At 46.9% G+C, this 27471-nt stretch overlaps 1 protein-coding gene across 8 annotated transcripts; it reads right to left on the bottom strand.

The window, feature by feature from the left end:
• On the bottom strand, positions 1-27048 carry SLC41A3 (solute carrier family 41 member 3). Of its 8 annotated transcripts, none has more exons than XM_040593332.1 (11): positions 26843-27048; positions 24613-24941; positions 13954-14061; positions 13057-13128; positions 12100-12244; positions 9819-9965; positions 7050-7194; positions 6256-6335; positions 4302-4436; positions 3347-3495; positions 1-916 (listed from the first exon to the last, which is right to left on the bottom strand). In XM_040593332.1, the coding sequence occupies exons 2-11, from the start codon at positions 24901-24903 to the stop codon at positions 731-733; spliced, it is 1458 nt and encodes a 485-aa protein (XP_040449266.1). In that variant the 5' UTR covers positions 24904-24941; positions 26843-27048; the 3' UTR covers positions 1-730. The 8 variants fall into 8 exon arrangements, 7 of the variants coding, with proteins under 7 accessions (XP_040449266.1, XP_040449265.1, XP_040449264.1 ...); XM_040593331.1 differs by lacking the exon at positions 26843-27048 and adding an exon at positions 26438-26495; XM_040593330.1 differs by lacking the exon at positions 26843-27048 and adding an exon at positions 26001-26131.
• Positions 27049-27471: the final 423 nt, after the last annotated feature.

The raw sequence follows: 27471 nt of genomic DNA, 5'->3' as shown, positions 1-27471 counted from the left end.
TTACCTTTTTTTAACCACTTTATTTGTGTGTGTATTTCTATAAACATTTTGTCTACTGGATGTTTCATAAACCTTAAAAACAAACCTTCCTACCCCCAAAATACAATTAACCCAGCCTGTCGGTCAGACAACAGCGATGCTGCCAGGGCAGGTAGGTGGTATCTCCAGACAACCTCCTACTGGGTGCAAGCCAGCGAGAAGCTCACTGTGTCAGATCCTGAGCGTCTGAGTGATGGAGAAGAGACAAGTTTAAAGACGTGGTTGCTGCTTTTCTCCTCCAGGGATGCGACAGGAGAGTAAAGGGAGGCAAATGAAGAATTTTGTTTGATGGAAAGTCAAGAGTCCGATGAAGGGGTTGCAGCATCCGCTTGCAGGATCCGATGTGGTGACCTCAGCAGGCTTTGGAGTGGCCTTGCAGGCTGTGTCAGTGCTAGGGACTGAAACTGATCAAAACCACTTATTCGTTAGAAATGACCCAAATGCTCCTTTAATGCCTTGTTTGCCAGGTGCAGGTGTGAGCAGCAGGCACTGGCTGTGAGTGGCTGGCTCACTTGTGGGTGCTGATTCCTCGGGGTGGGTGAGCCCAGCTGTAAGGCACGACAGGAAGGACAGATGGGGCATCAGGGGTGGCCCAATCCAGCTGGGTGACCCAGCAGTCATTGCCAAGTACCCTGTTGTCCCAGAGGAAAGCACCGTGTCGCACGAGTGATGTGGGGCAGAGCATAGTCTTTCAGTTCCCCACATTCATGTCTGCACCGTGGACAAGCCAAACCAGGCGGAAACAGACGGCCAGGAATCCAGTGCCCAGGAGATCCCCCAGGGCAGTGAGGTAGGGGATGGAGAAATTATCCGGATCCAGCGCCTTCCTCCACATCAGGCGCACAATTAGGTCAGCCACATAGAGCAGGATTCCCACCTGAGGAGAGGCAAGACAGGCCCTGCTGTGAGGCAGCAAGAAGGTAATAAAGCACAGCCCCCCTCAGCGCACAGCCAGAATGATGTGGCCACGGCCAAGGTACCAGAGCTAACAGGGATCACCAAGAACTAACACTTTCCCCAAAGAAGGGCTGTTTCTGTGTGGAATGGAGCTGCGTTGGGATGGGTGCAGCCGGCGCGTGCCCTTGGGCACGGCACTGCCCATGGCGTGGGGACCACGCTTGAACTGCTCACTAGCACTGCGTGACGAAAAACAGGAGTCTGGTCAGACCAAAAGCATCTCCCAAAGGTACAGTTCCCACTTCCCACGCCATGAATGGCAGTGCTCCTATTCACTCCATCAGAAACAGGGCTGCTGTGAATATGCAGGCAGCCCCAAAGGATAGGTTTTGTAGCCAAATTTTTTCTTTTCATCCTTTTTTTTTTCCATTAGAAATTCAGATCATGTCTACTTTGTTTTTCCTAAAAGTCTCAGTGGACAACTGGAGTTTGAGTCAGTTTTTACATCAAAGTCATCCCAAGCAGCACTGACACATTAAAAAAAGGAAATAATTTCTTTTTTTTTAATCTCAACAGTTTTAAAATCTTTGTTGTGATTTCTTTTAATGCCTATTTCATTCCTGATTCTGATAAACAGATGGAGGAAAAAAATACTTTGGTTAAAGATTAAAAGACTTAAAGTTAATTGAATTAAGAGAGAGAGAGTTTGCACCCTGCATCTCTGGTCCCTCCACGGGAGACCGCAGCACAACAGGAACCAAAGCCAGAGGTGGCATTTCTAAAGGTGAAAACTGAAAGCTGGGTGGGGGAGAGGGAGGAGGGGAGATGGGGGAAGCAAATTAAGTAACAGAATCAAAGAAAATAAAGATGGATGGAAACTCAAAAGTTTTATATAGACCATTCCTCTGCCTCAATATAGGATCAAATATGCCCACGTCTTTTCTGACAGTCATTTGTTACCTATGCTAAACAACCCTCAAAGATGGAGATGCCACACACTAAGCAACCAGTCTCATGGCTTTTTTTTTTTTTTTTCCTGTTCTTCTTCCTAAGGTCTAACATATTTCTGCCTTTTTCCATCTGAAACCCATGGTTTCATGTTTCATCCCCAGTGACCACAGAGAAAATGTTATTCTGTCCCTCCCTACTGAAACTTGGTAGTTTAAAGGCTGTTAACCAGATTTTTCTCAAGCCTCTCTTCTTCGGACTAGCTAACACCAGTCCATTCAATCATTCCTCTGAGGTCATGTTTTCTAGGCCTCTGATCTTTCTCTTTGGACTTCCTCCAGCTGACCCAAACTTCCTCCCTCTCTTTTTTTCTGTCTTCCTTTTTCAAGTATAATGGAGGGGAAGAAAGAACCAGGCTGAGTGTATTCTCCTCTGCTGGCCTCCATGGGAATCTTTCAGAGTCAGTGGTGTTGCTGGGATTCTGCTCTTTACACTGTCATTTATTCTACGTATTTTCATGTCTGGCTCTGGTTGAGGAGTTACCTCAATGCATAAAGAGAAGAATAAATATTTTCCTTTACAACTATGGCTGTGCTGCCAGACTTAGGGTTGTGCAAAGGTCAAGAAAACCGATTGTTTACACACGCAAGGAATTCACCCACAGACACGAGGCTGCTTGTAAGGCAAAGCGAAAAGTCAGCTACCTCACCCTGCAAATTAATGAATCACTGATTTAAAAGGGCAAGTGAAGTCAGAGCCTCTGTGAGTTCAAGCGACAGCCGCATGCATTTCTGAGTGAGACAACAAAGTTTACAGAGCAGGCAAAATAGCAAAAGGGAACAGGCAAAAGCAAATTGGATGAACTGCCCGTTGCCTACCCAGAACTTTTACTTTTGAAGGTGAACTTCACAGGCCTGGGTTTTCTCTTCACTTTTGACCCATATGGCCCTGCCCAGGGGGATCCCTAGATCTCCACCTTAGTTAGGTGAAACTGGTTTCCAAAATGAGTGAGGAAACCTGCTGGCTGGGGTTCATAGCCTCTCACTTGCCCCTTACTGGGATGACCAGTGGCAGTCTAGAAACACTCAGGGCTTAGAGACTCAAGGAGTGAACACGGTAAAACAAGGTATCACCTGCAGCGAGAGGTACCTCCTTGCTAAGTGTGTCTCTGCACACTTACTGCATCTCAGCAGATGATGATAACTTGTTCCTCATCTCCTGCTTGATCCCTCACTTGCCCTTAAGAGCAGCCATGCTCATGTGGGAAACCAGACCCTGGCAATGTCAGTGAAGTATTGCTGGATTCATAGAAGATACATGATGCTCGGTAGGATGCGCAATGGAAATGACTGGAAATATGGGCTGCTGTTGGAAATTTTACCGTAATTCCTGTTTAGCCTCGAGACTGCTTTGTTTTCATGGTATCTGAGAGGTTCCTTTTGGATGAGAGTTTGGGGTTTACCTGCAGCAAAGCAGCAGTCAGATAGAACATCACAAAGGTGAAGGACAGAGATGTGTGGCCTCCCTGCAGCAGATGGATGGTGTAGAGGAACACGAGGTGCCCTGGGATAACCAGGAGGAACAGGACTCGGGCTGACTTGGAATTCACCTCTGTAGAGGACAGAGACAGAAACAGTGATGACGGCGTCTGCAGACAGCGGGGGGAGGACAGGACACAGCTGCACGTTTTAATGCACAGACTTGGGGCTGTCCCCTCCCACCAACCACATTGCTAACGCCTTTTCTAGATCATGCAGCAATCTGAAGCATTTGCAGTTATCAGCCCAGCAGCTTTGTCTAGCACTGAAACTATGTGCCAAAGACGTGCTCCATGCTGATCCACTCCACTTCTTCCAAACACTCCTCTCAGCTGCTCTCTGCCTCCCACTGCTTCTGCTTTGCCTTGCTGCAACCCACTTTCCCAGTTTTTAGTTTGTTTTAGCAGTAACTCCCAACCTACCACGGAAAATCAAGAGAAACCTGCAATCAAAAAAAGACAACAGACCAGTTTTGCTGATGCTTAGGTTTCCCCATTGCTGAAGATGGAGGAATTGCTGATTTTCAGCAAGGTTATGCTGTATTCACCCCTCTGTTCACAGCTGATGGCTCTAAGCTGGCAGTGGTTAAAATTACTTTCTATTGGATCAAATCTGAGATTCTTTTTCAATTACTTTTTTCAGTGCTCCCTCAAGGTCAGTTTCTTTGCATGCCAGTGAGCAAGTATACCACAAGCTTTTTTTTTTTTTCAAGCTGCCCATTGCAAAGATGCTTCCTCTTCAATTTGAGTATCTTCTCTGTAAAGGGGAAAGGGAGTCCTGCCTTTGAAACCCACCTAGTCCTTCGCCAACCAGGCTTGATTAAGGAGCTATCTGTGATGACAGGCCTTGAGACATGGACACCTAGGGTTCAAGGTCTACCTGATGAGAAGAATGTGGTGCATGGGTTGGGCCAATTCTGCCTCATCTTGTATGGCAAAACTCCAGGCATGCTCCAGAAGTGCAGGAATGTGGAAATACGGCTGGCCTGGATGGCAACCAGATTCCCTCCAACACCTATGAGGGCAAAACACAGTAAACCTGTAAACCACCTTCAATGCAACAGGAAACGTGAGTCTAAAACCTAGCCCAAGGTGAGCCAGTCTGCACTCACTTACACTTACTGAGAGCAAAAGTGAGAGAAAGAGAAAACTTGATCCCACGTGTCATGGTAATGCTGCGCTATTCACTTGGCGGAACAGCTCTTAAAAATCAGGAAGGCTCCAGCGATCATGTCCTTCTGACTGCTTTATTGAAAACATTTTCCTTTGCTTCCCAGCACTGGCTGCAAAGGCCACGTGGCCTCTAAGGATGATGTAATCACACGTGGTTTGATGCAGTCTGTGAGCAACACCTGGGGAAAGCAGTGCCGACAATGGCAGATGCTGCTCATGGCCACTTCTTGGATTTACTCACCCAGAGAGCCATTATTGTTTAAGAGACAACAAACATCACCGACAGTGATTATATGTCTGGCTGAAGGCATCTAACACACTTGTTAGATAAGAAGGAATCATATGAGAATGAATCAGAGACAAAATATGTTAGGTAATTAAAAGGAAATCAATTCCTTCCAGACCGATTAATTCTAGGAAACATGAAAAAGCAGCTACGTTTGCCAGCAGAAAATAGAGGGATGATGATGCATGGAGCAAACCTTCACCACCCTGCAAATGCAGGGTAGAAATGCCACAGAAAAGATAACGGTGAGCCAGATCCTACAGGCTTCTCATGTCTTCCCTTCCTTGAAGAAAGAAATGCTCCATCATTAAACATAGGATTTGCCAGAGTGGAATCAAAATGAAAATACTAAGACTAGTTCAACATAGCTCAAGAGGGGAGCTTTCTGAATCGTGCACTGCCACACTTTGCAGGACTCCCCTGCACATGCAAAGTGAAGAGCTACCTGTGCAAAAACGCAGAGCACTGTGCAACTCCGCCACTAGCTCTGCCAAGCAGGTCACCCGCCCCCACAGAGCGACGTCTGGGTCAATCATTGTTCAACTCAAATTGCTGTTGACGTACTTTCCTAATCAGACCCTTTGGCTAACCATGCTGGAAAGAGTTTGTCAGCAAGGTGGCTGTCTTTATGCAGATTCAGTAAGGTGCCAGCTGGGTGACACCCTCTGACACTGCAAGAGGACACCATGCTTTAAGGGTGGCATAAGGCCAAGCCTGCCCTAGGAATGGGGGTTTCCCCTGGAACGGGCCTGCCCTGCAAGAACGTTACAATAGCAGAAAAAAACCCAGTGGACCCTCAGCGATGCCAGGATCCCCAACAGTTTGTCCTGGCATGTGTGCATATAAAAGTACTGTAAGGCTTTAAACAAATATAAATACACACAGAAAAGACGTTGATATATATTAAAAATCCCTATATATAATCAATATATATAACCTTTTTATATATATATACACACACACACATCGTCTCTAATGTATAAATCTTTACCAACAATCTGTATAGGGGATGATTGCACAGCTTAAATTACTGAGTGGAGAGAGACGGGGAAAAGTGATTTATTGTGACATCCTTAGTAGGCTTGATGCTATGAAAGTAAAGGTGCCAATGTAGGCCTCAGAGACAACTATCAGATGCCATTGACCTTTCCCACAGCTCTGCCAGGATTTTTCAGCCCTGTCTGCTATTTTGCTCCAGAGATGCTTCCAGATATGAAGTAGGGATGTAATGGGGACCAGTAGCTTCACTTCCACTCATGAAGGGAGCAGGGACTTGAACACAGACCTCTGTGTAGGGGCAACAGTGCGTACCATAACCCTTGGGGAGGAAGGGGAGGTATAAATAAAAGCATGCATATAACCCCCCCCAACCTACCATTAATCACAGGTGTGAAAACTGCCATGCCTTCGAAGTTTGGGTCCGTTACAGTTTTGTCCAAGATGAGCCCACCAATGCTGTCAAAAAAGAACAGGCAATGAGGGTGGATCAGTATCTCTTCCCAGGGCAATTCCTACACCGTGAAAACAGCACACTGAGATGAGCTACTGCTTCTTCCTCATTGCCGGGGCTGGACTATACACAATTTTATCCTTTTCTAGCTCAGTTGTCACCAATACATGGCCTTACAGTTTTTGTTAATGGCACTAATAAGACTGGGAAGACCTCCTTGTCCACCCTTGAGCAAAACTGATAGCAGCCAGGGAAGGTTTACCATCCTCCCCAGAAGTACACTTCTGTACTGGTCTTAGTACTTTTTAAAAATTCTTTCCCAGACCTCTGCTGGGCCTGAAAGATGTAGCACAAGGGGAATGGACTACCGGACTCTACATTCACTAGTCTTCTGTCTTTACAGCTGGATAAAAATGAGGCTGAAGTCTATTTGTGATGGTCATCTTCTCCCTGTTCAGCTTCCTGGCTTGCACCCACATGGTGCATGGATGTATCAGTGAGACTTAAAATGGTGACTTGCTTTTTCCAGTCATTTGGGGGCTCCTTATCTGCTATCTCACAGCCCACGGGAGGGCCACCAATGGCTGAGAAGCACTGGACAAATACCCTTTTGCTGTCCCTTCCAGTTTCACTTCTGATGACTTTCTAAATGAGCGTGGGGTCTCTCTGCAGCATGCAGACACGTATGGGATTGGATCAGGAGCAGTTCCTCGGTTTACCTGCTGATGCTCATTGCAACAATGACCGGCTGCCATCCAGATTTCAGGACTTCTGCAAGGGAAGGACTTTGCTTGGCGATAGCAACCCAGAGAGGGATCATGACAATGAAGACAGCACAGATGAGAGGAGAAAGGTATTTCATATCTAGCAAGGAAAAGAAATCCTAAATTAAATGCCCATGGCTTCACATGTTGCCAAAATCATATTGCACGAAGTCTGGAAGAAAGGTAGCAGGGCTCTCACTCAGACTGAGTTATGTCAGCAGAAAAAATCACATGAACCAAGATACTCCCCACATAACCACCTCACTCCATCACAGAAATCCATCATTAATCCCTGAAACTCACTGCTAGAGGATGTGTTTAAAAATCAGCAGGATTCAAAGTAAGTTATATTTGAAGATGAGCAAGTCTCCAATTCCATCTCCTACCGAGCAAGACAAAAAGTTACAAAATTTCTGGCTTCAGGGTACTAATCAAACAGCAGGGCAAAGGGGAATCTCCTGTGTGCAAGCTGTATCACACAACAGACACCTCACGCCTTCACCTAAAACAAGTAATAGGAACTTCTGGTGGCAAGCTAGCAGAATTGTTGAGCAGCTGGTCTGCTCTATAGGAACAAATGCTCTTGCACATATAAGCCAGCTAAGATCCAGGGTTTCTTTTGTGCTAGCTTACATGTGTTTCCATTAGGTACTTCTTCCATTCAGCAGGGGCATAACCTTGAAGTGACCTTTAGAAGCAAAGGAATTAAAAAATAAGTAGATGTGCAGCACTAAAAGAAAATAAACATGACTCAGAAGCATGAGAAACACCTTCAAGCAATGGGGATGATGCCAACCCTTTTGATATAAAAATGCTTCTTCAACAAAGCTCTCCATCTGGTCTCTGTGTTGGGGCCAAAGGCAGTGGGTTGTAATGCAGACTTTGCAGGTAATCTGGGAGACAGAGCAGGCTCAACGTGTGCATTTTTCAAAATGACATTGCCAGGGCCTCGGGCTACCAGGATGAGATAGCACTGATGTGACAGTGTCTTCCATAAATCAAGGGCTCTTACACAAAGAGGTACACTCTTTACGTGTGGCTTCAGTGGACACAAACGCAACCACTTCTGGGGTCTAAATAGCTGCTGTTTGGTCAGTGCACTGTACCACCTGAAGTCATTTAGGACAGACGGGTTGACAGATTTAGCTGCTGTACTGGATCACCTGCCTCCACCCTTTGCTGTTTTGAACAATTAATTCCTTCTTAAATAATGTAGAGACAGAGCACTGGAGTCTATCAAACCTTATCAAAACCCACAGAAAGACTCCTGGTAGGATGAATAAGACTTCAGTCTCCACATTCCAGTTCTGCTACATTCTCTTACAGACATCCCATAAGCAAGCTGAAACCCTCTGGCACAGTTTGCATCTCTATTATGCAGGACTGGGAAGGACCAGGGTTGATTTTTAAAAAATTGAAAATCTTCATTGGCAAAAGGGTAAACCGCAGAAGGAGGCAGTGCTGCATCAGATGGCACACAGTACTCCAAACTTTACAGACTCACCAGTATTTTTGAAGAATACATTTTGGTAGGACCCAGAAGTTGTCACAGCATCACCTGTCCCTTACTACACACTGGGGAGGGAAACTGATTTATTCAACCACCATCAACAGTACTTTCCTCCTACCTGCTTTACTTCATGCTCACAATGACTACGTGTCTGTATGCTGAGTATTTTCTGAGTATATCCATCTCAGGAGAATATTTAAACTACTGTGAAAACACCACAAATGCTCTCTGGTCACAACCATAGAGGTTATCATGTTCTGCCATGTGTTCCCTGGGAGATGTTATCAGAGGCACAGCAACTGAAAGACAAACTAGCTTTACAGAAACAGGTGTGATGGCATCATGGAAAAAGCCTGTTAAAAAAAATGCACCTCTGAAGCTCAAGGAGGACTGGACAGAATTGATTTGTGGGCCTTTCCCTGCAACTCCTGCTCTTTCACTCCCTCATTTGCTGGCATATGGAACAAGTTACGCAAACTGAGAACAGCTGCCTCACTGCTTCTACTCACAGTCTGAAGCAACAGTTTGAGTTTCAAATGGTATTGGGTTTGCTGGATCTTTTTATTTTCCTGTTTCTGTTCTAGCTTAGGTTCATGGTAAATAGCCTAGCACTTAACAAGCAACAGCTAGGCATATATCACCAAGCTGCAACAAGTTTTGAGCTTTTCAACGTCAACAGGTGCCCAAGTCTTTGCCAACCAGTAGCACAGCTAACCCCATAGCCACAACTCCTACTCGCGGTCCTGTGAGCATAAAACAATGCAGCACTGCCTCCTTCCCTCCCATTTGGTAATATCTTGTTCATTCACAACTCTCCACATGAAAAGATACAAGCATATTCTACAAATGCCAAAACCCTGAAATCGCTTTGTAAGGAAGAAGCTGCTATTACCCATGCACAGAAAGTAGTTACGCTTGACTAGCAACAGATGCAGGAATGGAGTCAGTGTCACATGTGTCAGCCTTCTGTTCCAAAGCTATGAAGTACACATTGGTCACTTCTTTAACAAATCCCAGTTGTGTTTCTCAGGCTCTGCCTTCCCGTTTGCTACTAAAAAGGAACCTGGAAAAAGCCTCTTTGGTCATTTTTCTGCCCCAAGTGGCATGACAGCCTCTATTCTGAAACGCCCCAGAAATGGGTAAGTGCCCTGCAATAGTTCCACATGGATTCATCCCTCCCTTGCTGAGCTGCAAATCCCTGCTAAACACCATACCTATGTATTTGAAGAGCGTACTGCTGATTCCTGCCAGCAGGGAAAGGGTTATCAAGTCACCAAGGCTCGCTGCTATGGGTGTGGCCACATTGTCTGGATTGATCCCAACTTTCCTTGCTCCGATGATCACACCAATCATCACCAGACCTAGAGAAGACACAGAACTGGCATCAGAGAATGCACCCTGCTGTGTTTCACCTCAAAGTTGCTGTTCTGGTTCCCAGAGGGATGCAGGGTCTGGGAAAAGCAAGAAGTAGATTGCCCATAGCGGTACCACGCAGCTGGAGATTGGACATCCCCAGGAATTTGTCCTCTTGCTTTCACCATCCTGAAGGGCAGGACTCTGCCCTTATGAACTGCACCAATGGCCCAGAGGCACATAAGCAAATTCCAGTGATCAAAGGAGATACCAGCAGGCAGCTCAAATGTAGAAGCTCCCCTCCTGAGCAGCCTAATCTTTGCTGCATTGAAGCAGGACCAGGCACGAAGCACACTCACAGATAAGCACACAGCAGGCATGCAGCAGCCTCCTGGTGCCATCCCCTGCTCTGAATTCCACAGCACAATGATATTTTCCATATTAGACCAAAATTTCTCTGAGTTTGAGCCACCGAGGAGCAGCAAGCTTCCTTACAGTAGCCTGAATTAGCCTTTCAGCCTGGCCAACAGACAGAGCCCTCATTTCCCAGAGTCTTTGGGGCTGCTTTAATTTGCACTGGGTAGTGTTGATGCTGTGAGCAGCTCCAGAGTCAAGGTGTTATGGAGGTGGCCCACATTACCTCTCTTCCCCTGTCCTCTGAGCTGCACCTGCAAAATTCAACTGCTTTTCAGCATTGTTAGAGAGGAAGTAAGTTTTACTTGCCCAGGTAAGTTAATGAGCACAAACCCCAAACCCTGATGAGCATGTGAGAAACCCTCAGCCATCAGATCTCTCACAGGCCTGTAAAAGAGCCACCCGGAATAAACCCTGCCTGGCCAGCCTACATCGCTATGTGACTAGCGAAGGCAGCCTTGAGACAAGACACATGACATCTCTTCAAAGTCCTTCCATGGCTGACTGGATGCACCAAAGGAAGCCTGAGAAATGGTGGTTCCCTCCAGCTCACAACCTCTCTGTGCCTGTTCACACAGGCTCACCAAAGCTGAGCGTGCACAAGAGCATCAGCTCTCCCTTAGGAAATGCCATGTGTGCACCTTCCCTGATACAACATCATCCCTTATACTGAAACACAGCCTCACACAACACGGCATTCTCCACAGAAGCCCTCCCAGACACCCACACTCCCCTCCCCACAGCACAGTTCATGCTGCTTCCCTCCCTGGTCATAAAAATAGCAGCTTCCCATCGCACACACCCACACATAGGCCGCCTGTGACCATACCCAGGGAAGAAACTAACGCTAGCTGAAAGCCTGTGATGGTATGGCAACAAAGCCTCCCTGTAATACTCCGAGCAGGGAGATTGCAGGGAAGAGTTTAATGAAAGCTGGGCTGCTGTTTTTCTCTTTTAACAACTGCTTCATCCCATGTTTTTCATCAAAGGCATCTACAATCACCCTCTGACTCCAGCTTCAGGATACGTACTTGCTCTAACTTGTCCCTTCCATTTAGAAAACTTGCTGCATCCAGCTCTGCCAGCTCCCTCTATTCAGGGTATCATGCTGCCCTCGTATGGCAGACCTACAAACCGATCCTCTGCAGGCACACAGAACAGCTCCTACCTGCCCGCCCGCTCACGTTTCCTTGCGAGGGGAATAGCCGGGGGAGAGGAGTGCCTGGCTCAGAGCTCACAGCAGGCGAGGCACAGGGCTGGCCACAACCCTCTGCTGGGCACTGGGTGACCCAAGTCCACCTCGAGCGTGGGCTGGAGTTGCCTGCTAACAGACTCTCAACATCCTGCGTTGTGCACGGCATTAGTTCACTCTCCCCTAGCAATGCGCCAGTGTAGATGACTAACATGTCACCCAAGACACATGGAGAAAGCGCGCACACACATGTGTACAGCCACGCACAACATGTGGCATTTTTTGTATCAGGCAAAGCGGAACATTTTGATTGCCGCTGTGGAGGCCAAGAGCCCAGTGAACAACAGAACCTGGGAGAAGAGAAGCAAAGGCAGGACGCAGAGGGGTTGAAAGCACAGACATAGGACTAATGCTCCCTGCACCCCTCCTCCCAATGCCAGACCAAAAAGTTGTTGGCTGGGCCTCCCTGGCAGAAGGGACAGTTTTTTCTGCACCCGAGCGCTGAATGTTTGATCTGAGGAACCACAACAACTCACCAAGAGAAAGTGCAGCTATAAAGGCCGTGGTCACACTGCTTGCACACAGCACGGCAGCCTGGCTCAGCTCCACAGAGCCCTTGGAGATGGCTCCCAGGATCACAGCAGCAACAGCAGCCAGAAGTCCCACCACAGTAGCCTGGACCTGGGGGCCAAAAGACAGCTGGTGAGCAATCACCCACATCTGCTCCCAAGCAGTCCTGGCTCCATGCAACCACAGCGTTGCCACGCAGCTAGGAGGGCAAAGCCTTGCAGAGATACTGAGCGCTGAAGTATTTAAGCAGCATCCCTGTAAGGCTCCACTAGATAAAAAAAAATTCCTGACAGAGTTTGGAGGAAAAACTCTGGAGGTCTGCAAAGGGCAGATAACATTTCAGCAAAGGACGCTGAGTCCATCAGCAAAGGAATAGCCCTGGTCAACACAAAAATGGGCTCCCCATCAACACAGCACTCCTGGCAAGCTGAAAGCTGTATAAGGAGATAAGGGAAAGCACACAGACGCTTGCTGCAAGCCCTGTGGCCTTGCCATGTGCAACCTCTAGGCTGGTTGCTGGATTTTAACAAGCAGAAAGAGCTACAAGAGGTACATTTGTCCCATCTCTCCCCTCCTGCCCAAGGTTGATTCCCCAACACCACCAGTAAATGACAGGCTTTATCTAGGGGCTGTTGTGAAACAGGGATTGTGTCGCAGCTCCCCCTGCAAAAGGAGCTTTTTTCATTATTTCGGTTTGTCCAAAAAGGCAATGGATGTCTAGATGTGTTTTGCAGCTAAACTACAAGCTCCAGGCCCACACAGAGCTTTATTAGAGGTCAAGTCCTTGGTTCTGCCTGGCTCTATTGAGAATACCTGCCCCAAATCAACAGCTCTGGATCCAGCACTGCTGGGAACAGGTGCTGTTGGGCTGCAGCATAGCAAGAGAAAGGGGCCTTTTTCCTCTCCCAGCTGAAGTGACTCACCTGGATAAGGGCTAAATTGCAGGTGGCCATTTTCCACTGCTTCTGGGCGTCATCCATCTGTCCTGTGTTAGCCTAGGAGCCAAGAGAGACAGGCTGAAAACCCGTTCCTGTAGCACAGGTGACTGCCGAAGGCAGTTTCCCTGTGGGAAAGGGGCTGCTAAAGCCAGAGGTCAGCATCTCCCAGCCTTTCCTGCACTTCCTTCTGGACACATCTCTATCATGCTCCAGCCCCGTGTCCCAGGGTGATCAGAGGCTCACATGGAGGTGCAGAGGGATTATGGGGTACCCAGCCAAAGGTGGAGCAGGCACATCCACCCCATCCCACACAGACCAAAAGCTGAACAAATTAAACGATTTTTCCTCTTTCATTCCCCCTAGATTTCCCTGTTAAGCTCCAATTTCTCCCGAGAAATACAATACAAACGGCCCAAAGTAAACAAAACTGCTTAGGGAGATAGGCGAGATCAAATCCAGAGTAGCAGAAGCTACTGCAGGTCTCAAGAAGCCTTGGTTTGCTCCCTCCAAGGCAGGGCTTCTGGGAAGCTCTGGGTCTCCCAGTACCCACAGAAAAGCAATCCAGTACTGAATCTGGCAGCTGTGGAGCCCTGGCTTTTTCTCCTTCATGTGTCACAGGGCCCCAGATATCAGCAACTGGCTACCCAGGGATTAATTCACCTTCAAAGTGCAGATGGAAATTCTCAGTTCCAGTTATAAAATGAGGGCAAACGCATTATTTCACCACTCACACACCACTAGCTTCTATTTAGCAGAAAAGGGCATGTCTCATACACACAGTGTGGTTATATAAATGCAGAATCTCCTGATGTCTCCCGGTAATCCCCATCCCTGACACACACCCCCAGCCCCCCCCCCCGCCGCTGCCTTGTTAACACTCACAGCAGTAGAGAGCCTGGATGCCAGCGTCATCTCAAGATTACCCTTCAGGCCAACCAAGGCAGGAACCAGGATAAAAACTTCTGTAATTGTCCGAAACACATCCCAGTGCTGGAAGAAAACAAAGGCAATGACCTCAGTTTGTGATGCTGACCAGTCCAATGCTGTTGCTTCGAAGGGGGGTGGGTGCCCACCTCGCCACCTCCTCTAAAGGTGTCTGCTATGCGCATGGGACAGATACTCCCTGGGCTGGTTGCGTTTTGGGAGTGAAGGAAGGAATTTTTAGTTCGCAGTATTATTTCTGATCTCATGCACAGCAAAGCACTATCCTAAGAGGGAAGGAACTTTCTTCCTGAAGGCAGCACAAGATTTTGGAAAGCCACAAATCAAAATGTGCCTTTAGCATTAGCCAATAACAATATGAAAAATAATTAGGGTTTGCAAGCCAGATTAAATACAGCATGCTCTTCCATCCTTTGTACTGACACTAGATACAGGAACGCCTATTGCTATCCAGACTTGTAAGAATAAACACTAAGATCTGGAAATGATCTAACAACAAAAAGTTGTGTCTGTCTTTTTTTTACCAAACTTCTAACTAAGCATCTAAGACTGTTTGTGGGAGGGAAGGAGATTTTTGTATCTCTTCTCCAGAGGCAGTTCCTAAATCTTCCTGTTACCAAGCATGCTCCCAACACAGCTGGAAAAAGGATTTCGGATTAAGATATCCCACGGGCCCAAACTGCTGCGCCAATATCTTGATTATCATTGCTCCTCTGAAGCTGAACTGTATAAAGTTGTTAAATCAGCTGCAACACTAGAAATTGCCTGAAACTTAAGAAACTTTATTAACATGTCTTCTCCAATTTATCTACCATATAGTGCCTTGAAACATAATTCGTTCACTTCCTGTGCATTCAAGGATGTTAGCAAAGTCACACTGTAGCCAGAGAGGGTCACATCAGGATAAAATCACAGAACAAGGCAGCTTGCCATGAAGTAAAACCAACTAGCCCAACTTCTACGACCAGAATACAAGAAAAAAAAGAGCAGCTGCAACGAGTCAGACCAAAGGTCCATCTAACCTATCTTTATCTCTACCAGCAGTCAAGTTCAAGTGTATAAAACAAGAACCTACAAGTATGACAAGTATATGGGATAATTCTCCTGTATATTTTCCAGCCTATGACTACCTGCCACAGGGTACTGAGCTGGTGCTTTTTCTGCACGCTTAACAGTGTTCAAAGGATTTCTCTTTCAGGTATTCATCCAGTCCCTGCCCTTCAACCCCTGTGCCCTCCTGTGGTAAAAATTTCTAGTTTAGCCACACGTGTGAAGGATCAATTTGTTCATTAACTCTAACTTGTCACTGGCTATTATCATGTGATGGTCCCAAATTCTGGTGTTAAGAGGACAAAATGAACAACAGATCCCTGCTCTTCTTCTCCACAACCACTGGGATTCTACAAACCTGAAAATCCAGGAGGCTGGACAGACCCGGTAAACGTTGACATGTTCATCTGTCAGCCTTGTTGGGAAATACAAACAGGGTGTAACGGCTCAGTGTTTTGCACGGGCTGTGCCATGGGAAGCTGTGGGTAGCCGGTGGTGTGGCTGTCTGCTGGGAAGACCTCACAGCTTCCTTCTGAGCCAGGATGAATGAAAGTGGGGCTGCGCCAGACTTGAGCACATTGTGCAAGACACCCCTCAGAGATGCAGATAACAGGCAAAACATTATCATCACTATAAAAAGGCACATTTCCTGGCAGTGGTGACCTAGAAACAGGCACGTTTCAAAATGTTAAAGGTAAGTTACTGTTGAGTAAGTTACAGACAACATGACAACAGTCACCTTATTTGACACACTACAATTTTGTTTGAATTTGTTAACATGGAACTTAAATACCTGAGAAAAGCTAGGGGCGGACATCTCTTTTAAAGATTCAAATCCCCCTCTCTCCTCTCTCTTTAATTAAGAATAAAGATCCAAACACCTCTTTGACACCTTCAAAAGAAAGAGGAGAAAAAACAGACTTCGCAGTCACAATGTACAAAACCCCAATCATTTAAAATACACAGGCATGCGGACATTCATATTTCAGACCTTGCATATTTTGCACGTAAAAAGACTTATAAATAAAAAGAAACAGAAGCACACAACTGTTTGTATTTTTTGTGCATGTCACCTTCAGGAAATATGACTTTGTTGTATCAATGTAAGCTCCAATCCTTGCATTCATGATGAATTCTGCAGGTCTCAAGCCATCATAACAGAAGTTTCAGCATATGAGGTATGATTTTTTGGGACTGTGCCTTACATATAATTACACTGAAAGGCTTTGAACAATTAGTAAAGAATCACACAACTGTACTAATAAAAAAAGCTGACTTAATTGCCTCCATTTGAGTCTCATCAGTGACTCACCAAGAGCCTAAGGACAGATTTGTAATGATTTTTACCACAGCAGCCAGGACATTGTGTTGGGAGACTGCAGAAATACAGAATAAAGAGATGATCCCTGTGCCATTGCCTTGCAGGACTGTCAGCTGGAGAAGCAGGTGAATGTGGCATGTTAGAGCTATGCAGGCATGGAGCTGCCTAAATGAAAACAGCTGGATTAAGTCTAAGAAGCATCCCTGTCCTCTGTGATGAGAAGTGGCCTAGAAGGAACAGAAGCGTTCCCTGCAGCTTTGCAGACCCACACAGGGACACTAAGCCAGAAAGAAACTGTTTCCCACTTCATGTCCCCACAATGGAGTTACAGCCCTAAAGCTCAGCTCTGAAGGAACTTGGTTACCCCAAGATCCTCTGCAGCTGGTCCCCGTGCCAGCTGGATCTGCTCACAGTGTCCCGTCGAGGAAGAGGGGCTATGATGTACTGGGACAGCCTTGCCAGCTGCAGCCTAGCCCCACTGTCCCTCCTTACACTGTCCTCACAGTCCCAGCCGTGTCCTGGTACCTCTCCAGGGCATCCATCCTCCCATGGCAGCAGCTAAGAAACCTCAGAGGTTTTCCATTGCCCTGAACAAGTAAACAGAAAGATCAAAAGATCCTGCACTATAAAATGCAAGCCAATTCAAAATCTCTTTCAACGCTAATCATCTCATAGGCTTTTATCAACAAAGGACAGGGATATTTTATGTCTGTGACTTTTATTTGGACCGTGTCCCACTGCAGTGGTGTGGAAGGGGAGAATGAAAGTGAAGCTTTCCTGAATTCTCTGATTTGAAATTTGATCATCCAGCTTCAGCCTGATTCTTCACCTTACTGTAAAAGAGTTGGCCAAACATTGGCAGGGCCCTGCAAGGTCTCCAGCAATGCCAACCACCCCGGAATCCAGATCAACCAGCTGGCCAAGGATCACTGGAGCAGAGGCAGAAATGTCCAGCAAGAAAGGATCTGTGCCATGCTACCAGCCCTGCACAGAGGCTGTATCGTCAGCACAACCAAGAAGAGAAAACGGAAAACCAGCAAATGGCTATCTGTCTGGACATCCTTTTATTACAGTATGAGAGACCCAGGTTTGAGCCTTGGAATCAGCTGGGCTAAACAAATCACTCTTGTTGATTTTTTAAAATTTTTTTTGTGTTGTTAAAGTAACATGAACAGTCCTTGGTTGCATCCCAGGACAGGTCAGAAACTGCTAAAGTCCTGGAAAGTGTGATAGGACACTGACATGCAATTTGCACTTCCTTCTCCTCTTTCCAACAGCAGCCCTGCAAATGAGAAGGCCAGCTGGACCCCCAGCAGAAAACCACATTATTTCAAGATATTTTGTATGTAACAAGGGCAGCACCATTAAACTCGCATGTATGCTCTAGATACTATCCCTGAACTTGCCCATATATCTCCCTGCCAAAGGCAAACAGTTTCCTGAGAATGTTTTGCAGTGACATAGGGCAAAGCATTCCTCAGGCAGACCATCCCCTGAAAAATGGACAAATCACAGACTCCTGGACTAGAAAAACCTGTAGTTTCAGTAGTGTGAACCCTCACGATTACTAATATGGGTCTTATGGTACCTGGCCTCAAGCAAACAAACTTAGTCTCAGGTCTTAGCTGGACAGGACAGTGAGTTTCTAGCTCTCACACTTGCAAGAAGAAAAGCTGAAAATAAGCAGCTCAAAGACAAAAGGCACAGAAGAATAATTCAAACGTTTAAAGGCTAAGATCTCTGAATTTTCCCAACTACTAGTTTTGGTTTTAAATATGGGGTTGTTGATACCATGGCAGCTTACCTCACTAACAAATTTTCCACGCCAGTTGTGACTCTCGGTGCACTAGCTCCCTCCTCAGGGAGCTGAACCCACTGGCTGATGGCTTCTATTTCAACATGGTTGGTAACACCTTCACCAAAAAAATACACTTCCTATTACTGTACTTCATGCATGACCCCATTTCTAAGAGTCTAGTGAAAAAGTACACAAAGTAGATGGCACTCTGGTATTTAAAGGACACATGCAATGCAGGTATACATGGCTTGTGCTTTCCACCAGTTTGGGTGCAGTTACATTTTGGAACAGAGCCCAATTCTTAGCAAGCCCGTATGATTTCTTTTAGACAAAGACCTATTCACCTGCCAAGGGTATGGAGTGGGCACGTACTATGTTTTTATCCTTCCCTGAGATAACTGATAACTATTAACATAACATCTTGGGTAGTTTGCGAACTTCTGTAATGCTGCAAGACAGGTCTGCGCCTAAGCACAGCACAAGGTGGAGACGACAAACACAGCATAACAACAGTGTGCCACTCCAGTTAACCCTTCTTTGATATTCCTTATATTCCCTTTAATTCAATTTCTCTGCCTTCTTTGTTTCTTCCAAGGCAAGAAAAAAGAGCAAGGTACTGTCTTTCCAAACACTTAAGTATCCATATTTAGCTTCTGCTCTGGTACTAATGCCAGAGAATCCAATGTACTCCAGTGAGCTCAGAGTGCAGGATATATCCTTGGGAAACTCTGCCAGCCTTTTGATTTGTAAATCCACTGGCATGAGATGCCCAAACTATATCAAATTTTGCATTTCTATTTGTGCCACTGGTATAAAGGAAAGACAGATGGAACAGATTCTGGTTGTGGGCACAATGGTGTAAATCCAGCAGCACTCCTTGGAAGTCAATGGAAGTTATTCCAAATTTACACCCACCTCAGAATCTGGCCAAGAAGCACTCAGTTCGTAGGCAATGCTAATCTTTTTATGCTGGCATGCCTCTCATCACAGTATCTAAATACCTTCTAGACCAAAGATTACATTAGGTTGTTTGCAAAGAACTGAAAGCACAAAGTTGCCTCTAAGTGCAATAGGTAGTTAATAACAACCTCGACCTAGATCTCCTTATCAGCAGTTTTGAGAAGGAAATAAATAATATCATGCAATAGGGGAATATGCTGCAGTCTGATCTCGGTTACTTCATAGCAGTCATCACTGAAGTGTTTAGCTAGATACAGTAAAGAGAGCACCCAGTGTAACGCACCGAAGACAGCATCAGGCAGCCTGTCTGAAAGCCACTATCCCATTTTACAAGGAGCCCATGTACTGATCTAAAGAAGATGGATAGTGTCTCTCTAGCACAGGAAAAGCCGACAGCCATCCTGCTGACTGTCTGCTAGGACCATGCACACAAAACCCAAAAATGCACAAACACTCAAGGTCAGTGAATTAGTCGTCCCCCCCCTCTCACTATAAAGGTGCCTAACCACATGTACCTACTTGAACAACATCCATCAAGAGGCCAGCAGCTACCATGCCCAAGCCAGCCAGAAGGAACGGCACGAAAATCTGGGAGGCAATGGAGAATGAAGTCTCTGGGAGAAATCCACTGGCTGACCTGGTCAACTTGCAGGTGAAACCTCTCAGCTTCTTGCCATGGAAGCACAGTTCCAATTGTAACTGGGTGACCACCATGGTCAAACACCGTTACCCCATGCTCAGCAGGGCAAATGGGGGAGATCAGGACATCACACAGATCCTCCTGGTAGCTCTCTTCAAAGTAGAAAGTATTTTTCCTCAAACTACAGCAATGATGCCAAATTGCTTCAGCTTCTTCTCCTCCTAGGAGCACGTTCCAGAGGGTTGCAGCAAGGCTATCCTCCAAAACTGAATCAGCTGTGTTGAGCCCAGGTGGCAGCAAACTTGACAGACACTATTTCTCCAATTTATATCCAGGGGGGGATTAAAAAAGAGAAATGAAGATTGCAGAGATGTCTGTGGACGAATAGAAATGAGCCCACACCCCATTCAGCTCCCACCACCTCCGTAAAAACCAGTAAGACCTGCTCAGGCTACAGCACTGAAAGAGTGACAGGTCATGCAAGAATCCCTCAGCGTGCTCAAACGCACTAGTGTCCTTTCTCCTCGGGTTACATTTCTTGTCGGAGTGTGGCTCGCCTTTGAAACGATGGTTTAATATGTAAGCCTGCTGTGAACCAGCCCCAGTTCCCTCACTCCTACCACAAGCAACGCTGAACTTTTCTCATTGTCCCAAGTCTGAGGAGGTAGGGAGTTAACCAGGATCCGTTTTGCTCTCTTTCAAGGTGAAGAAAGGTCAAGGAGAACATGAGTCCACATTTCTCACAGCTGATGATATTATGCAGGTCTCATCCCCAGGCAAGTGACACAGCTAAGCCAGCCGGTGAGAGATCTGCCCTTCTAGACCCCAGCCCCTCTTGTCCCCTGGAGGTCTCTGCAGGATGTAACAATCGGTCTGTGCCAGCTACACCTCTGAATGACTGGCTTTCAGGGGAAAAAAAAAAAATACCCAGAGAACCAGCCAATAAGCTTCAAAAGCGAACACCCTTATCTGCTGTCATCACTTCAACTTTCTGCTAGTTTGCAAAGGCCGAGATAAGAGTCATAGCCAGAGCTTATTTAAGGTAGCTCTGTAATCTCAGTACACCACAGGAAAGGGAGAGAAAGGGTGAATGTTTCCATGGCGTGCTGTGAGCTGGTTTCCCTTCCCATCCTAAAGTGAAACACACTGCTTCTGCATACTCCCAGAAAGATACTGTCTTTGAGAGAGGGGGTCTGGGGTCTCACCCAGAGTCTGCATGGTCACACAGCTAACACAAGGTCGAGAACCAGAGTTGCATCATGGCCACATACAGCCAAAGAACTTGTATCCTGCTCAGTAAAGACTTCAGCTCAAAGCCATGCATGCGGGGAAGGTTGGGGCTCCTTTCTAATAATTAATTTGGGCAAACTGATTGGATCAGAGGGCCAAAAAGCTTTAAAAGCACAATTTAGGATGGAAGGGTATAGGATTAGTTTAGTATGCTGGTAACTGAGCTTTTCCACTATTCAACCACAGGTTCAATCCAGCCATGCCCCAGTGAAGACAAACGAGTGAAAGCAAGTATTTAGGCAGGCACAAAAGATACAGGTTTCTCAGTCCAGTTCAAATTCAGCATTTAAATTGCATCGCCTTACTTACACTTTTTGTACTAAACAACCCCTTCTCTGACACTCTCTGCAGAGAGACGTAAAGATTAATGGCTTGTGGACTCTGTCCTTGTGACAGGGTCCCCAGCTTGCAGCTAAATGCATTGGCAGGGTGGGACAGAACAAGACCTGCTTTTGCCTTGCAGATAAACAGGGAACTGAGAAGCTCTCAGCTATCTGGACAGTATATTTATTTTGGTGTGAATTCACACAAAACAAAGCACGAAGCCTAATGGGCTGCGATGGCAGAGCAGATCTCGCTGTAAGCATGGCGGCATGGAAAACAAGCCCTAGCTACAGATGGGAGACTCTGTCCTTTGCTGTTTTCTAGGTTAATATTTTGGTACAGCCCCTGAAGCTTTCTCCACTCCTAGCTGGCTTGGTGTGTACATGTGTCTCTTCCACCTAACAATGGTCCGGATAGTTGAAAGCTAACAAGAGAGTACATTTCAGCTAATCTAGCTAGAAAAAAAGCCCGCAACAGCCAGAAGAGGGAAGATAATAAAAATCCTGTAATAACCACACATGATCCAACTTCTTTATACCACCCAGGAACTAAGAAGTGACAGCACGAAGGCCCAGTTCTGGTTAAACACTCACAGAGGCTTTGACGAAATAAAGGACAATTTCTGGACAACTACTACAGGTTTCCAAAGGTCTGATAATGTGCATACCTAGTCCGATATGCCACTGTATCTGCTAACTAGATTGTTGACAGGCAGCAACATTAATGTAAAGGAAATATTAATGAGCCTGAATGACTCAAATGCCATTAAAAAAACACAGCAGCAACACATCCTGTACTAAAGCGTCAGCCTGGCAGGGTTTGTGAGTTTATCACGCTCTGGCTCTCCCTGTTTCTAAGCAAGCACCATAAGAAGCCTTCAACCGATGAATCAGTACGCAGAGAAGGTAATTGGTTCAGGTGACCTGCACGTGTACACTGGGTCATTTTATCATGCATTTAAGGAGCCTCTGATAAAGATCCGTACCATATTTGTCAGCAAAGAGATGCATCAGATTTTCCTGGCAAAGAGATATACCATATTTGTCCACAAAGAGATGCATCAGATTTGAGAAGAGAGCATTGCTGAACAGCAAGAAAAATAATGTAACTAGTTGGGGAAAAAAAAACATCACCTCATGGCTGCAACACTCGTCGTGGCAAAACCTGGGGAGGTACACTGCTGCCAATTTCTGCAACAAACAGGCTGTATCCCTATGCTTGCAAACTAGCCAATGGGTGTAGCATTTTCCTGGAGGAGCCAAAGCCTCTTTGGTGGGCCCTGACCTTGATCTAGGGCCCCCATCCACTGCCACAATACAAAAAACCTACAGAAAGACAAGTGCCAAAGAGCACAATTTCAGATGTACCTTATCATCCCCACAAAGAAGGGACAGGGGTACCACTGAATGCTCTTACAACATGCCAGAGTTAGCAACACAGTGCTGTTCCAACACCTTAGACTCATGGGAGGATGATGCTTTTCAGCGACCATACGTCCCCGTTGTTGGGAGTACTATCACTCCTGACTCTGCTAGTTCTCTCTCAGATCAGGCTGTGCATTTTTCTTTCTTACCTTGCTCCTCTCTTCCTCACTTTAGGAAAAAGAGAAGAAAGTGTATGTGGAGAAACTGAGAGTCCCTGGGGCCCAAAGCCTCACAGCATCTCCTGTTGCCCCACAGAAACAGCAGCAGCAGCAGCAGGGGCAGAGGCCAGGACTAGCCTAGAAAGGAAGGGCAGTTCCTAGCAGCAGTAAGTCCATGATGAGACACACTCAAGTAGTCCACCATCATGCATGAAAAGTCACTGTGCCAAAGGCCTGCTTTTCCTATGACATGTAGCATGGGTTGATTTCCCAGGCTCTAAACACTAACATGAAAGCTTTGTGAGCTCTTTATTTGCACAAAACAGAAACCAGACTTCTGTGGTTTCAGAGGAGTATGAGGTTTGCTTCACATTCTGCTTATATTAGTAGCCCAGTCCTTTCCAGAAAAAAAACCCCAAACCTCTAAGGGAAGAATATTGACAGAAAAACGTTCCTTCAACATCATGAACCCATCTGCAGCCTACTTCACACTTTAATGTATCACAATAAGAGATAATATGCATTTAATGTCAGAGATCCATAAGAATGGGCAGATCTGAACGGTCTGAAAAATAAAAATCAAAGTGGATGCTCAAGGCTCAAGATTCTCAGAATGACATCTAAGAAGACAAGAAATAGTTTGCCACTGGGTTCTGGATTTGCCTTGGTGGTTTTGGATCTAACTAGATGTTCTGCTGGCTATTGAGTACACGCTAAGGTCAGTTAAGGATACTATGTCACTCTTAAGCCTTTACAGCTCTTCTACTTAGGATGATCAGCCCAAGGCTAATAGCAAAAGAACACAGCTCCAGATTTGTGAAAGTTGTCAGTGCAAGCACAGTAGTTTCAGTGTCACTGTATCAGATAGGTCAGGGCAGCCTGACACAACAGCTAGCTAGTCAAATAATAAGGGTTAATAAAAAGCCACACAGCAGTGAAAGTCACCTAGAGTACAAAGGCATAGCAATTTATAATCCGGAAATTAACTGCAGCTTTAAACTGTCTAAAATTAGGTGCTCACCACTACCTTAAAGCTCTGAATTGCTGTTCCATAGGAGAAAAGGTCTGGTCCTGACTGTCACAGAATCAGAAATTGGACTGGAAGACTGAGTCATCCTGCTACAAGGCCTTAGAAAAGGATGTGGTACACAGGCTGGGCCGGGCTGGTTGGATGAAGCGTTGACATGGGCTGGCTGGCTCCTTGCACAATGAAGCGGGGGATGCAGGACTATCCCGGGCTACATCCAGGATACAGCCGTATCTACTGCAGGGAAGTGCTAAGCCACCAGAGCCCTTAAGGCTGCAGCTCAGCCACTCTCTTCCCAGGATCAAGGTGAGACCCTTGCATAGGACTGTACTTTCCTACAAAAATGTCTCAGAACCTTTGTATGCTCTTTAGTACCATATTGTCTTTTATCTCTAGAGGTGAAAAAGGGCCCGAAAAACACCACACATGGTCTCCTGATATCTGCACAAAAGCATGTAATAGCTGACTTAGAAGGACATGTTGGCACATAAAACTGCTGCAAATTCTTGTTTATTTTGCCATCCCCAGAGCAAATTCCCTGCCTCTGATGAAAACTCCCCCACTTATCCCATGCTAGGTACACCTCAGATCAGTTTCTTTCCCTTACCTGAACATAATCCAAAACCATGCCTGCCAAGACCATGCCAAGTCCAGCTAGGAGGTATGGCAGGAGCACTTGCAGGCAAATTGAGATTGCTGACTCTTCCCACGACTTTGCCTTGGCCGCTTTCTCCTCAGCCGACCGCTTCTGCTGGGCATGCAGAGAGACATCCTCTGTCTCCTGGCTGCCAAGCCGGCTCTCTCTGTGTTTACCCTTACTCTTTGCTTTATGCCTGGATCGCTCTCCATTCCTAGTCCTGCCCTCTCTTCTCCGATGCCGAACTTCCTCACCTTTCATGGTGGCTTTCTTGAATCTTTCAATCTTTCAGAGTCTTTCTGAAAAGAAAAAAAAAAAGCTAGTCAGAAACAGTAAGATAACAAAAAGAGGCATCAGATGGGTCAGAGACAGGAAACCCATCAGTATTTTGTCCACTCTGCTAACCTGATGGCAAATGACCACCTGCTCCCAAAACCCTAGATGCTTTGCTGACCCAAATACTAGTACTTAGTTTACCTTCAACTTTGTACAGTGTCAAATCGTTCTCCCTTTCTGCAGTTGCACCTCTTCCTAGGCCTGTGTTCACACTTGGGCAGCATCCTGGCTCTCACCCTGAGAAAGCCCGGAAGGATGCAGAAGGTGCTGCAAACAGCCTGAATTCTGGACCTACCAGCTCTCACACTGGGAGTCATGAGAACAGAGGAGCGCAGAAGAATCCAACCCCTTTTGGGATCTGACCCCTAACCATGAAATGGTAGCAGTCCACGTCCTAGTATCCTGCAGTCCAGCAAAGGACCAGCATCCCTAGCGTAGCAGAGGTGCGTAGTATGCATAGTACCTAGCATAGTATGGCTAGCTGTCCACCACTGCTCCGTAACAAGGTAATTATTTGATCTTCTTTCTAATCTGGATATTTTTTCTTCCTTCTGCACCTTAGTTGACATGCATGCACTATGTGACTCATCTATCTACGGAGAAGCTGCCACAACCCCACGGCATCTTATAAGTAAAAATAAACATGCAAAATTGTGACCAGTCACCTTTTCATGCCATCACATCTCATTTCTTGATATAACTCATTCATCCTGCCTGCCCCACTGCTGGCCCAGGCAGTGCCCCGAACCTTTCCTCATCACCTCCTGCCATCACTCAACCAGGTTAACGGCTGGCTGGTGCTCTCTGATGCTCTCATTTTCAGGATGGGCCCCCAAAGGTCTAAGTCCCTGCACCACCCACCCCAGGTAGGAACAACCCTCTTCTTGGCCAACATCTGGGGAGCAGAGGACACTGCTAGGAGGCCTCAGTCAGGGCTGCGGGGGAGGGAGAAGGGATGGACAACGCAAAGTCGCCCTCCGCGGGAGGAGGAAACCCGGCCCCGTTCCCCCCGCAGCGCTTACCGGCTCCTTGCCCCGCCCGTGGCTCTGCCCTGCGCGGGGCTCTGCCCGCAGGGCCGCGGGCGCAGCCGCGACGATGCGAACGCGGAGGCGCCCGCCACATCTGGGGCGCGGCTCGGAGCCCGCCCTGAGCGGCGGCCGCGGGTTCGAGCCCGGCCCCCGGCCGCGGAGGCGGCGCGGCGCGGTGAGTGGCAGCCGGCGGGCCGGCCCCGGCGCCGGGCGGTACCAGGGCGCACGCCCGGGCCGCTCTCTGCCCCACGGCAGCTGCTGCTGCAAGCCCCGCTCCGGTATCGCTGTTATATCCCTCGCTGAACCCCAGCTCGGAGCGGGGCGGGCAGGGCTTGCAGCGGGGGCTGGAGGACTCTCAGCAAGGAGGGAGGGCTCCTGCTCGGGACACAGCCCCCCTGGAAAGAACTCGGGGTACGGGGTGCCGGGGATACCTCCTGCCGCCCCGGAGCCCGGGCGGGTGTTACCGGAATGGGTGACAACTTCCAGCGCGGACAGAGCACGCAGGAGGCTGCAATGAAGAGCTGAGGAAACACATTTCCTCAATGTTTGCTTGGCTTCCCCCCCCCCCCGCTCGCTCATATTTTGGCATTTGCAAGAGCTCTCGTTTTGCAAGCTTCCTGTGCAAAAGCCTGCCTCCACCACAATCACAGCAAAACTCCTCTTGATGTGTCTTTTTCCCCCCTCCCGTATTGAATCAGCACGTTAGAAATGTGATTACAGCATCCATCACATTTAAGCACATAAATCTCATTAAGCACTTAAGTAAATGTACTCATGCAAGTCTCCTGAATCATGCTGTTCAAATTTCCAGAACAATTGTGGATATTAAATCATACCTCAGTACCAGAGCAATCTTATATCCTGCTGAAGTCTCTCAGATCTCATGCTACACTAAAGGGCTCTTACTGATAAAATGGTGTCTCTGGGCCTGCGAGCTCTGGCTCCAAGCAGGGCACACCAAAGGGAGTTGAAGGTTTTTCTAAGTGACAGTAACGAAACCTTGCAGCTGCTTCGTACGGAGGGTGCGCATTAACTGTTGAATGTCACTGCTGTAATGTCGAGGCTTAAATTTCAGCTCACTTGGTGTTATTTTATGTCTTCACTTTGCAACTGATGCTTCCCTGAGTGGTCAGAAGACTGTGTTTTCCTGCGAGAAAAAAGAGGGGAAGGAACGCGGATTGAAAAACCAGCAGCCTTGCCAAGACAATTTTAGACCTGTTGAATGTATTCTGCTATCGCTTTACTGCTGAGCTTCGAAGAAGAACACCTACAAAGCAAGCAGAAAGTCTCCTGGGGAACCTGCCTGACAAGGACACTTTGGTAATGGTTACTGTTCTACAAGGGATCTCCTACCTAGGTCTAACCAGCAGCTACAAGAGCTCCCAGCTTTCTGCCAGACTTCATTCTGTGTGCAAAGACAACATAACTGTTTGCCTTATGTACCATGACCTCATGTACCAGTCTG

The sequence above is a fragment of the Falco naumanni genome, chromosome 4 (genome assembly GCF_017639655.2).
Source record: "Falco naumanni isolate bFalNau1 chromosome 4, bFalNau1.pat, whole genome shotgun sequence".
NCBI lineage: Eukaryota > Metazoa > Chordata > Aves > Falconiformes > Falconidae > Falco > Falco naumanni.
The sequence above is the reverse complement of the archived record's forward strand: the minus strand, read 5'-3'. Positions and strand labels throughout refer to the sequence as shown.

Coding starts and splice junctions, on each gene's coding strand:
- SLC41A3 (XM_040593332.1), bottom strand. CDS start 24,903: ATGAAAGGTGAGGAAGTTCGGCATCGGAGAAGAGAGGGCAGGACTAGG. Junction 12,245..13,056: donor GCAATTTAGCCCTTATCCAG/GTGAGTCACTTC, acceptor TTTGGCCCCCAG/GTCCAGGCTACTGTGGTGGG. Junction 4,437..6,255: donor TTTCACACCTGTGATTAATG/GTAGGTTGGGGG, acceptor TTGCCCTCATAG/GTGTTGGAGGGAATCTGGTT.